We start from the raw sequence: 13545 nt of genomic DNA, 5'->3' as shown, positions 1-13545 counted from the left end.
TTCTGTACAGGAACACCTGGGACCTTACAAATATCCCTGTCTGGTCATACAGGTGTAAGGGCAACATTGGAGAATAATCACTCCAGTTAAAATAAAGTTGTGTTTATTACAGAAATATAAACCATGCTAAAATAAACAATTATTGTTACTAAGAAACAAAGTATTAGATACAAGAAACACTCACAAAGTCGACAGCTGGATGAGTTCTGAGAATGTCTTGTTGGAGAGAATGGTGATCTGGTTGTTGCTCAGGTCACTGCCAACAAAGCACAAAATGAAGTAAATATTAATACAGTAAGAAACTAATAATCCAAAATGTCTCCCAATTCTATAAATGATTACAATTCTCATTACATCAAGATGTGAATGCATCATCCAATAATCAGTGGAATGACAAAAAAAAAGTTCTCATGTTCTTCAGAAGAGCATACAGCTCTTAAACCTAATTATATATATTTTCTTTGGACATAAACACACTGATGTGCCACTCGCACTTCTGTGCCCCATACACCACTGCTGTGCCCCACACACCACTGCTGTGTCCCACACACCACTGCTGTGTCCCACACACCACTGCTGTGCCCCACACACCACTGCTGTGCCACTCGCACTGCTGTGCCCCACACACCACTGCTGTGCCCCATACACCACTGGTGTGCCCCACACACCACTGCTGTGCCCCACACACCACTGCTGTGCCACTCCCGCTGATATGCCACACACACCCTGCTGAGCCACTCGCACTGCTGTGCCCCACACACCACTGCTGTGCCACTAACATTGCTGTGCCCCCCACACTACTGCTGTGCCCCACACACCACTGCTGTGCCACTCCCACTGCTGTGCCTCACAAACCCAGCTGAGCCACTCGCACTGCTGTGCCCCACACACTGCTGCTGTGCCACTCGCACTGCTGTGGCCCACACACCACTGCTGTGCCACTCGCACTGCTGTGCCACTCGCACTGCTGTGCCCCACACACCACTGCTGTGCCCACTGCTGTGCTCCACACACCACTGCTGTGCCCCACACATCACTGCTGTGCCCCACACACCCTGCTGAGCCACTCGCACTGCTGTGCCCCACACACCACTGCTGTGCCACTCGCACTGCTGTGCCCCACATCACTGCTGTGGCATACATCACTGCTGTGCCACACATCACTGCTGGGCCACTCACACTGCTGTGCCACACATACATCACTGCTGTGCCACACATCACTGCTGTGCCACCCATCACTGTTGTGTCACTCGTACTGCTACGTCACACATTCTTGCTGTGAAACACATCACTGCTGTGCCACTATCACTGTTGTTCAACTCACACTGCTGGGTTTATTCAACAATGTAATGAACAATTAAGTGTTGTTGTTATTATTATTATTAATTATTATTTAGGGACAACACCAACCTATGGAACAAAACTATCACTTGAAAAAAATATTTCCTCTCATTTTCTCCATGATACTGTACTTAAAATCAACATTCTATTCGTCTATTCTAGGAAACCTCCGAATGCTGACATAAGATGATGACAATCCCTAATAGTGGTTGAGGTTTTCAACCTTAACTACTCTTGCAACAACACTACTGTAATTACAATACATCAATAAACCAATACTTACAGTCTTTTTAAAGACTTGAGGTGCTTTAAACGTTCAGGATCTATTGCTTTTATCTCATTGACGTCCAAGTACCTGTAAGAATAAATAAGTGTTAGAACAATAAATTTAAGGTCCTGTAAGGAGAAAAAAAAGTGACTAAAATTTATATGCTTAAGAAATTTATTTTCTTTTTTTTACAATACTTTGAGTGCAAAGGTACAGCTGATACTATCATGACATGATTACCTTGTTTAATTTACAAATGATGTATTGGTACTCTGCTCGTGAAAGTGGTTATCGTGAAAGTATTACCATCTACAGTATCTCAAAAACCTACTCGCTTTAAATCTTTTGTGGTCATTTTTAAAAACTTTTAGTATAAATACATGTCAATTTTGATTCAATTTTTTTTCTGACTTCACGTGAACGAATAGATGCAAATCTGCCCACTTACTGGGCAGATTTGCATCTGCCAAATTTGCAGATTTGGAATGATTTGCAAATTTGGAATGATTTGCATCATTCCAAATATGCCAAATAACTGGCATATTTGGAAATGGGTAAATTGCAAAATGTGTCCTGGTTACAAAAGCAAAATTTGAGAGAAAGTTTCAAAAACAAATCTTGATGACTTACAGCTCTGTTGTATCAGGTGGGATGCCTCTGGGTATTTGAGTGAGGTGGGCTCTAGAACAGCGGACAACTTTGCCCCGGCACTGACACTCTGGTGGACAATACACAGATCCATTGCAGTCTGCTTCATTGCTGTTTTCACCTACAGGACCAAGTTGGAGTACATTAGAAATTCAATTCTGCTACAAATATGAAAATACTGTTAATATACTAAATGGGTATAGTCCTAAAGTACAGTCTTATCATTTTGACATCCTAAGCAGGAATGATGTTTGCACTAACACAAGAATGTGAAAACAATGTGAGTACAGCAGTCTATATTGGAAAAAAACATTAAACGTTTTAGAAAAAATGAGGAATACAAATGAATCTTGCAATCTCGTACAATTACTAACCAGAGCAAGTTAGTAAATGCATCTGAACTTTTGTGATGGGAGTGTCTCTGAGTACAGCTGGAAGGTGGCAGGTTGGAGGGATTGATTCTTCTCGCTGGAGTGACCATTCAGCCAACCATGAAGCTCGACAGTCACAGTTTAAAGGATTAGATGACATATCCCTATTGAGAAGAATATAAAAGATAAGGCATTAGTTAAGGGGATTTCAATACATTCAACATTAAATTTTTGTGAAGTGTCTTCTTTCCATTGCCGTCCTGGTATGTACTTAAAATGCCATTTCTACATTTACCTGTTCAAATTTGTTGAACTTTCTTCACCTAAACAGGGGGGTGTTTAGGCTGGTTAGCAACTCTAGTTTTCCATGCATGGCCTATACAACTTACTGAACACACACTTTTGCGGCGAGTAACACTTTTCGTATAATACTATTTAACCCAACAGATAAAATGTACAGGTTCTCCAACATTTAAATTAGATGGCCATACAGCAATTTTCATGCTTAGTTTTAGATCCCACTTCAAATTTCTTTGGTCACTCAAAGTAATTATGCGAGGGTACCAGCTTCTTTAATATGTTTAAAGATGCTAATTCTGTGCATCATTTTGTGCATCATTTTATGCATCATTTTATGCATTGGATTTAATTGATTAAATCCAAGCAGAGAATAAGCATTTCAGATACTTATTCCCAATTAACACCTTGATCCTCTTATTCTTAGACATGTAATTTCTATAATATGGGAGAAACTGGAAAAGGATTCTAATTTGTACATAAACCTGTGGTACAATAGCATCCAATATTTTTTTTTTTTTGCAAATAGGTATTGCACATCCTTGTATAACCATCCATAATGCACATTCTGATGTACCCAGCTATATTACACATCCTAATGTATCTGTCTATATTGCACATTTTAATTTAAGCATCCAAATTTACACACAGTATATTCACTGACTTTCTACACTATTTGATGTCTATTTCTGATATTTTGATCCATCAGTGAATTCCACATTCTTTAGGAGTCAGACACATGTAGAATCCTCTATATTCATTTTAAGCAACTGAAAGCATTCTGAAGAGTCTCAAAGGATCACCTGAAACATCATCACTAAAATTCCACATGCTGGTTTGGATGACTAAAAGGGAAGCACTTTCCACTTGCTGCACTGGAAAATATTGTGGAAAGAATGAGGATTGCCCACAGCAAGTACAGTACAAAGAATGAGAACTACCTCAGCAAGCACAGAGAGAATGAGAATTGCCACAGCAAGCACAGAAAGAATGAGAACTATCCTCAGCAAAGTGCAAAAAATTAATGGAATAAACATCAAGAAAAAATAACAGATGAAAAGAACAAAGACTGAAACAATATAGAGTACTGTACAGCATACCTGTACTGGAAAAAAATGCAATGGAGAAAATGGAGTACTGTAGATATTAGGAGGTACTCTGTGTGAGTGCAGTTCAAGTACTTTATGTGTGAGAAATAGGCACCCACTTACATCTTTAACTAAGTACTCTTTGTGTTTCTCAAAGCACTAGTCAACTTACAAATTTGTAAGTGCAGGTAGATGTTCCATGATCTTCCTGGAGAGGCAGGATATGTGGTTCCCTGCTAGGTCACTGAAAAACAGTTAATATGCAGTGTTTCCATTAGCTAAACAATGCATAAAACAATGCTGTTGTAAGGGCTGTTATATAACATTTTAAATATAAAATGAACTGGCATATTCCAAGCCAAAACACCAAGTGGCTGATCTTAAAATGTACATTAGTATCAGATAATATATTTTTAATATATCATTATAGATATAGCATAAACAAAAACATGGGAATTACAAAATAGAACATAGCAGATTTATATGTTATCATTTAGTTGTTAGATAAAGCACATTCATATACTAGTTAGCATAAAGCTTTTAGGGCAGCTTTACTGACTAATCCCAACTAAACATCACAGTGTTGTTGAGGTGTTGGACCCAGTGTACAGCAAAATTAGTGGCCTGCAGAAATCTCGAGCTGAAGTACGTACGTGCAGTTTTAAAGAGGAGAGCTGCATCACATAATAAATTTCAAATACAAATCCTAATTACTGTATTTCAATAAATTGCTATATTAAATTTCGGAGCATTTTTTCTATGATAAAATATCACTAATGGAAAAAAACTTTTGACTCGAAGAGTACTGCACTGTGCTACTAAACATCAGTTATAGTAAACTTATATATATACATATATATACACATATATATGTATATATATGTATATATAACATTTTTTTTTTTTGCTCCGCAGGCTTCTTTTTATTGGTAGAGACAAGTAAAATACAGTACAGCAGTTTATAATTTAAAAACATTTAGCATTAATACTGTTTAATTTCAAGTCAGCTCTTGTTTCATTATTTCATAAAAAATTACCAATATATTTGGTTTACTCATTTTTAAGAGGCAAGTAATTGAGCTTAACAGTAGGCATGTGTAGGTAAGCACAAAGCAGCTCTGCTCCACCACAGCTAGCCCTAGTACATTTAGTTATTTATTAAGAGTAGACAGACCAGACATGGAGGTACTGTTCCACTTAGTCATTGCTTCCTAGTACTGTCCCTCCAAGGCTATTTGTATAAAATTAAAACATTAAAAAATATTTTTGTAGAACTATTATTTGCTACAAATATTCTTCAGTTGCTTCCTTTGGCAAGATACTGTTGGCCCCATGGATAGGATTATTGCACAGGACCAAGGACAGGATCATTGCACAGTCAGGGCAAGCGGACATTCTATACCAGTGCAATGGTGACCTTTTCAAATGGGTATGATGGATCATAATGATGCAAGAGACATTGAAGAAGACTCAATCTAACCAAGAATGACCTATAGATAGCTTAATCAAATAACTTTAAAACCTCTCCATGCACTACTTACAGCGCCCTTGATAATCGCTCGTGGGCCAACCCAATAGCTATCTCCAATCATTAGCAAGATTCTCTCATTCCCTCCAATCAACCCATGCCTCCTCTGTGTTTAACAGGTGATTAATGCCAGGGAGAATGTCATCTAGGCTGAACCAAGGAACCCCTGTTAACATGTAGGTGCTGCCACCCGGTGTTGAGCAACATCAAGCACTGATTAAGCAACAGCGCTGCTTGGTGTTTCCTTTGAGGCAAAGTTAGAAAGGATTTGAGCTTATTTGAACAAGTCTTTTTAGGTCATCTGAAAAGAAACTTATTTTTCTCTAACGTTTCTCTCCCACCATTATGATCCAGGTTGCACTGTTGTTGACTGCATGATAGTATCCATATGACCAGCTTGCTTTAGAGAGCAGTGGAATGTCATGATCAATAGTTTTTAAATACTGTACAGTGTTGCATACTGTTACGACCCTGGGTTCTCCAGTGGACACACACACTATTATTTATAACACATACAAAATCCTGATTTTTAAATTTTAACAAAATACATTATATTCTAAAAGTTTCTAAATTCAGGAGTGGTAGCACACTTAAGTAACTGAAGGATATTCATTACAAACCTAAGACAATAACATTATTTTATTCCTTATATAAATTAAATATTTCCTTGCATCATCCTCCATTTCTTGGTCTGTCCTATTCTTAAAAGTGGTGCCTGATATTATTCAATATACAAAATATATATATATATATATATATATATATATATATATATATATATATATATATATATATATATATATATATTTATATTTATATATATATACTGTATATATATATACTGTATATATATATATATAAAAAGGCACAGGCTCAAGTCAGTTAGTAATAGTTTCCCAAAAAATTACATTTCCATTTACTGAATGTTCTGAAAAAAAGCACCATGTTCTCCTAAGAACATACAGTATATAAAAGAATGGCAAGCACTACGTAAAGAAAAAGCTATATGAGTCGCCTTCCAGGCCCGCGACTTACAGCTGGGTCAGGACCCTGAGCCTTCGCACTACACTCTCAGGCATCTGTACCAGTTTGTTGTGCGACACATTGCTGTAACAAGAGACTTTGAACTTAGAGCTTTAATTACTATTACTAGATCTTGGGGTCATTGACCTTTATTTATAAAAGACTAAGGGACAGAACAATGTATCACTGGCAAATATAAACTGTTCTACTATGTATAGAAATGTTTTGTTCACCAAGATTCACTGCTGTACCAGTACTGTATCATTAATGTTGGATGGTGTAAAATGTACTATGCCTCAAATCTAACCCATCTATTTACCCAACTAAAACTAAAAAGCAAAAATATGTCAAAAATACAGTATTATAAATGGAGTGATAGTATTACTGTGTTACCAGCATCAGCTTCACTCCTCTGCATAAGCACCACTCTAAATAAGCAGCTGCAATTTCTTCATGAGTAAACAAAGCCAAGATCTTAACTACAAACTGTAGTACTCACAGATGGGTGAGTGCCCTTGCACCTCTGAAGAACTCAGGACCTAAGCTTGTAAGACGATTATGAGAAAGGTCCAAGCGGTTTAAGTCCTTCAGGCGCCGAATGCCTGAAGACCCATCCAAAGAAAACAGCTGGTTGTAGCTGAGGTCTCTGTGGGAAGAGAGAACTTATGAAATCATACTTAATATTAACACCTACCGGTAATTGCTCTCTGGGTTTATCCTTAAGTAGCTTCCCGATGCTTTGGTTCTGATGTACAAAACACTGTCAGGTCTCTGAACTTGTATAGGCCTACTGAACACAAGGGCCAGAATTCCTGGATTTTTTTTTTATTTATATATACAAGAGTTCTTAAATATTGTAAAGCCACAAGCCGGCATAGCAGTTCAGGCAGGTCCTGAAACATAATTTTCCCTGGAATATGACCCGCCAAATCATTTAACAACCAGGTACCCATTCACTGCTGGAGTGCTGGGTGAACACAGGCTACAGTTAAGGATTGGCGCCCAGTAAATCATCCCCGGCCAGGATACAAACCCAGGCCGAAGCGCCAGGCAAGTGTCTTACCACTGCAACACGGAGACTGTTTTTACAAATTTCAGCCCGTCCTCCAAACAAAGACCCAAAAGTGATTCCATTCACTCGCCAAACCCCCCAGTTTATGAATGAAAACCGGTTTACACATGACTCTCGGCTGATTTCGTTCGAACACTTCCAGAACAAGTGCTTTACTGATGAATTTTCTTCGAACCACAACCTATAAATACTTCATCCACGTACTACAAATACAAATAATCGGCAACAGACCCTTAACACCTAACCTAACCTATGTCTATATATGCACATTATGTTAATATATTATAATATTAATTTATATTTGAGAAAATTCCAGTTTTGAATGAACAGAATGTAAAAATTTAGGAATGCGTCTTTGGGGTTGACCGCTGGTTGTAATGGACTTGAGTCGAGGACGGGTTGAAAAATTTAATGCCAACAGCATTTGTCTCTCCCAGGTGGTCACCCATCCAAGTTCTAACCATATTAAACATTGCCTAACTTCGCTGATCGTACGTGAAGCGGTGTTCTCAACGTGGTATGGCCATTGGCGACCTGGATTCATCAAGCGGTGACGCAATCTACTCATGAAACTGAAATTTGCTTTCAATCTTTGGCGGCTTTCTTTACATTTATTAAACAGTTTACCAGCATCAAAGCTTCTCAGTCAAATGTTGTTGTTATTATAAACAGCCGTCTAGTGTGTCAGAGCTCATAAACTGTTTAATAAATGTAAATGCTTGTTGAATCCTGGCCTTTACAGACGAGATGGGAGAATCGGAACCCAAGAATGACCCGTTACTGCGTAAAAGCGTCTAGAAAAGTACAGGGCGAAGCAAAACTCACTAGATACCCTGATGAAATGAGAAAGAACAGATTGTAATAATAGCACCCACATATAACACAAAACTAAGAAAGTCTCTAAAACAGTTGGTATACTCTCCAAAATCAGATATTATGTACCTAACTCTGCTCTCATCTCTCTATATTATGCACTAATCTATCCCTATCTTTATTATGGTATCTGTGCATGGGGTTCAACCACTGCTCAAGTACCTCAAGCTCAACCTTGATTGGTTGATCAATTTGCTGTACCACTGCTCAACCACTGCAAACCACCTCCAGTCCATCATCCCCCAGCAAAAATTTGCTATCAGAATAACATAATCTCACTCCACACATTCTCTTGTGTCAACTACATTCACAAAACCATGTTCTTAAATGCAAATCCTGCTCTGAAACTCTCCCTGGATAGATGTAATAGGACCCATTATCACCATACCAGAAATAAATATCTCTTTGATATCCTCAGAGTCAAACTTAATCTGTGTAAACACACTATGCAAATAAAGGGACCTAGTCTATGGAACTCACTCCCTAATGAATTGAAAAGCTGTCCAACTTTTGCATCATTCAAAACAAAACTAAAAAGTACCTAATTTCATCTTCATAGTTTTCTACCATGTTGCTTTAAAACTGCACTGTATCTAGTGCTACCCGGTAGAGCCGGTCGGCCGAGCAGATAGCACACTGGACTTGTGATCCTGTGGTCCCGGGTTCAATCCCGGGCGCCAGCGAGAAACAATGGGCAGAGTTTCTTTCACCCTATGCCCCTGTTACCTAACAGTAAACTAGGTACCTGGGTGTTAGTCAGCTGTCACGGGCTGCTTCCTGGGGGTGGAGGCCTGATCGAGGACCAGGCCGCAGGGACACTAAAGCCCCGAAATCATCTCAAGATAACCTCAAGATAACCCAATCTCCCGATCTTTATGTACCCAATCCAAACAACTTTACCATTGTGATCATTGCTGTCTTCTCATATGTGCTATCAATTTGCTGTATGGTGCCTATTAACCTTTGTTTAAATTACCAATCAAGCTGTCAATGCAATCAGGGCTGTAATATACCAATGTGCTTTAATATACCTACTAATCTCTCTCATCTCATTTTTTCTTGTAATGTATCTTATCATTTTATTAATTCTGCTATAATTTACCTCCTTAAAATTATCTGTTAGATTAAGGACCTGGCCGAAACGCTGCGCATACTAGTGGTTTTTCAAGATTGTAAATACCATGCTATGTATTCTCACAAACCCAGTGTACCTTTTTGTATATATATAAATAAATAATGGGTTAGTGGTAGTTTGCCAAAGTCAACAAACCATGCGTTAGTATCCAAGCGTACTACCAAATGGCACTTCAGGTCACTGGAAACTTAAGTTGAGGATTCCTCTTTCAAGGAAGCTTTCTTTGTCATTTTCGGTCATGATTGAGTCTTCTGCTTTTTGTAGGTGTCTTCTGGTGGTGGAAGCTTGGTTGTCTGACCGAGGGTATGTCGTTGACCGAGGGGTGCCTGCGACCGAGGGTAAATCATATCCTCAGTTCTGTTAATAATTTAATTCACTGTGTTGGGGGACAGGAAGCCAGGTTATACATACATTCAACCCATCCTCGACTCAAGTCTATTACATCCAGCGGTCGACCCCACAGACGAATTCATAAATTTTTACATGCTGTTCATTCAAAACAGGAATTTTCTCAAATATAAATTAATATTATAATATATTAGCATATTGTGCATATATAGGCATAGGTTAGGTTAGATGTTTAGGTTCTGTTGGCGATTATTTGTATTTGTAGTACGTGGGTGAAGCATTTACAGCGTTGTGGTTCGAACAAAATTCAGCAGTGAAGCACTTGTTCCGGGAGTGGTAGAACAAAATCAGTTGTGAGTCGGTGTAAACCGTTTTTCATTCATAAACAGGGTGTTTGGCGGGTGCATGGAATCACTTTTGAGTGTTTATAAGGAGGATGGGCTGATTTGTAGTATGTGGGTGAAGTATTTACAGCATTGTGGTTCGAACAAAATTTGTCAGTGAAGCAGTTGTTCCGGAAGTGTTCGAACGAAATCAGTTGCGAGTCGTGTGTAAACTTTTTTCATTCATAAATAGGGGGTTTGGTGGGTGCATGGAATCACTTTTGGGTCCTTGTTTGGAGGACGGACTGGGGTGCAGTCTTTTGGCATATAATTTCTCCCATTAGTGCTGTTAAAGTGCTAAACATTTTTGTGTGAAAAATGTTAGAATATTTATCCATTACTTCAGGTGAACATGTCTTCCGGTTCTGTTATTATTTAGTGATAGCTAACACTTACATGAACCCCGGGCATAATATCGACAGGTTCAGAATTTGAGTTTTGTTTGTTTCTCTTAATTTTTCCATACTATACTGTTTTGGTTGGAGTTTCAATCAATTCCTTTTGTTAGATCTGTGTTCATATTATGTTGAGATGAACATAGTTAGATCTATGTTAGATCATCTGTTCATCTGATATTATTTCGTTTGGCTGTTCATTGATATGCTCACATGCCTGAGCCAGTAAGCCTGGTCTCTTGGCGGTATGGCATGAAGGGTTGGGGTGTACCTTACCTAGCCTTGATTTTGGGACTCAACGTCCCCTCGGCCCGGTCCTTGACCAGGCCTCCCTAATACAGTACTAAAGCATAATACAGTACTAAAATATAACAAATCATATAGCTAAATGAATACGTGACTGAACTCATTAATGAGGTGTTTCCGACTTACAAAGTAGTAGTGAGAGCAGGCAGGTCGTCGGGCACAGCGGTCAGGTCACGGCCTGAACAGTCCACTCGGGTTCCTTCACACCGGCACTGAGTAGGGCAGATGTCAACTTCATCACAACGACCATTATACTTCGCCCGCAATTCTTCTGTACCTTTATTAGCAAGATAGGGGAAGAATGACAATGTCATGTAGAGATAGAAACACACAATTGAGAATAAACTTTGAAGATACTGTAATTTTTGCATGTCGAGGGCTTATAATGGACAAGTCTCCAACACGGGGCTACTCTCATTCTGGTGTCTCTCTAGATCCTTATCATCACTTTGTGCTTTACAACCAAATTATGTCTATTTTTTTTACGCAACCTATGATACCATGTTTGTAAATGCCTCTGATGTATGTGTCGAAATTATTAAATTCCAAATGTTTTCTTCTTTCAAATTCCTATAGTTTTATATATAATCATATATATATATATATATATATAAATAAAATATGTGTGTGTGTGTGTGTAATTACCTAAGTGTAGTTACAGGATGAGAGCTACGCTCGTGGTGTCCCGTCTTCCCAGCACTCTTTGTCATATAACGCTTTGAAACTACTGATGGTCTTGGCCTCTACCACCTTCTCACCTAACTTGTTCCAACCGTCTACCACTCTGTTTGCGAAAGTGAATTTTCTTATATTTCTTCGGCATCTGTGTTTAGCTAGTTTATATCTATGACCTCTTGTTCTTAAAGTAAATCTTCCCTATCGATTTTATCAATTCCTGTTACTATTTTGTATGTAGTGGTCATATCACCTCTTTTTCTTCTGTCTTCCAGTTTTGGCATATTTAATGCATATTTAATGTGTGTGTGTGTGTGTGTGTGTGTGTGTGTGTGTGTGTGTGTGTGTGTGTGTGTGTGTGTGTGTGTGTGTGTGTGTGTGTGTGTGTAATTACCTAAGTGTAATTACCTAAGAGTAGTTACAGGATGAGAGCTACGCTCGTGGTGTCCCGTCTTCCCAGCACTCTGTCATATAACGCTTTGAAACTACTGACGGTCTACTGACACCACCTTCTCACTTAACTTGTTCCAACCGTCTACCACTCTATTTGCGAAGATGAATTTTCTTATATTTCTTCGGCATCTGTGTTAAGCTAGTTTAAATCTATGACCTCTTGTTCTTGAAGTTCCAGGTCTCAGGAAATCCTCCCTGTCGATTTCATCAATTAATGTTACTATTTTGTACGTAGTGATCATATCACCTCTTTTTCTTCTGTCTTCTAGTTTTGGCATATTTAATGCTTCTAACCTCTCCTCGTAGCTCTTGCCCTTCAGTTCTGGGAGCCACTTAGTAGCATGTCTTTGCACCTTTTCCAGTTTGTTGATGTGCTTCTTAAGATATGGGCACCACACAACAGCTGCATATTCTAGCTTTGGCCTAACAAAAGTCATGAACAATTTCTTTAGTATATCGCCATCCATGTATTTAAAAGCAATTCTGAAGTTAGAAAGCATAGCATAGGCTCCTTGCACAATATTCTTTATGTGGTCCTCGGGTGATAGTTTTCTATCTAGAACCACCCCTAGATCTCTTTCTTTATCAGAATTCTTTAAAGATTTCTCACATAATATATAGGTTGTGTGGGGTCTATGTTCTCCTATTCCACATTCCATAACATGACATTTATGTGTGTGTGTGTGTGTTTGTTTTCAGTGTAGACTATTAAAGAAGAGATGGAAATTTTAAGCCAATAGGAAACTGTTTTCTAGATATCCCATAATAAAATAGTAATTCATTAGACCCAACAAGGTGTCAGTACCGATAATGCCTAACTAGTAATCATATGTTATACAATAAATATGACTAGATAATTGATAATTAAGGAGATCCTTTAAATTCTTGGTATGAATTAATATTTACCATACAACACTCATTGTGTTTCACATTTTGGGAAATGTGTTTCAGTTGTCAAATGAATTATAATCTATTAATTTATTAAGAAATATATCATAGTTACTTACATCTGAAGCTCTCCGGCCTGAGTCTACCAAAGGGCTTCTTGGAGAGCTTATTGGGTTCGTGACAGCGAGCTCCTGAAGTCTCTATGGGGTTGTCTGCCAGGTAGGCCCCCAGCCATGCTAAATTGCAGTCACACACAAAAGGGTTGGCCCCCAAGTGCCTGTAATGATAAATATCTTGCTCACTGAATGAAATACACGTTGCCGGACCAACTACATTTATTGTTGTGTTTTGCCATAACTACTTTCTATTTACAACAGATTTAGTATTTAACTGTTCCTGTAATTGCTTGTCTTATTGTATCGTGACCCCATTGCATCTACATGCATACTGATA

The 13545-nt window shown here is 38.4% G+C and overlaps 1 protein-coding gene and 1 pseudogene across 5 annotated transcripts in view; both read right to left on the bottom strand.

The window, feature by feature from the left end:
• Nucleotides 1–13545, bottom strand: part of LOC123745526 (slit guidance ligand) — a 918311-nt gene that overhangs the window by 83694 nt on the left and 821072 nt on the right. For 4 of the 5 annotated variants that reach the window (XM_069321856.1, XM_045726133.2, XM_069321858.1 and 1 more), the window contains 9 exons: nt 13212–13369; nt 11203–11353; nt 7064–7210; nt 6577–6648; nt 4186–4257; nt 2632–2792; nt 2240–2378; nt 1625–1696; nt 185–256 (listed from right to left, as the gene is read on the bottom strand). In XM_069321856.1, coding sequence (XP_069177957.1) covers nt 185–256; nt 1625–1696; nt 2240–2378; nt 2632–2792; nt 4186–4257; nt 6577–6648; nt 7064–7210; nt 11203–11353; nt 13212–13369 — 1044 coding nt within the window. The remainder of the gene's footprint in view (nt 1–184; nt 257–1624; nt 1697–2239; nt 2379–2631; nt 2793–4185; nt 4258–6576; nt 6649–7063; nt 7211–11202; nt 11354–13211; nt 13370–13545) is intronic. The other variant, XM_069321857.1, reaches the window with a different exon arrangement.
• On the bottom strand, nt 8049–8167 carry LOC123748466 (5S ribosomal RNA; annotated as a pseudogene).

The sequence above is a fragment of the Procambarus clarkii genome, chromosome 10 (assembly GCF_040958095.1).
Source record: "Procambarus clarkii isolate CNS0578487 chromosome 10, FALCON_Pclarkii_2.0, whole genome shotgun sequence".
Classification (NCBI taxonomy): Eukaryota; Metazoa; Arthropoda; class Malacostraca; order Decapoda; family Cambaridae; genus Procambarus; species Procambarus clarkii.
This window is presented reverse-complemented; position numbering and strand designations above follow the sequence as displayed.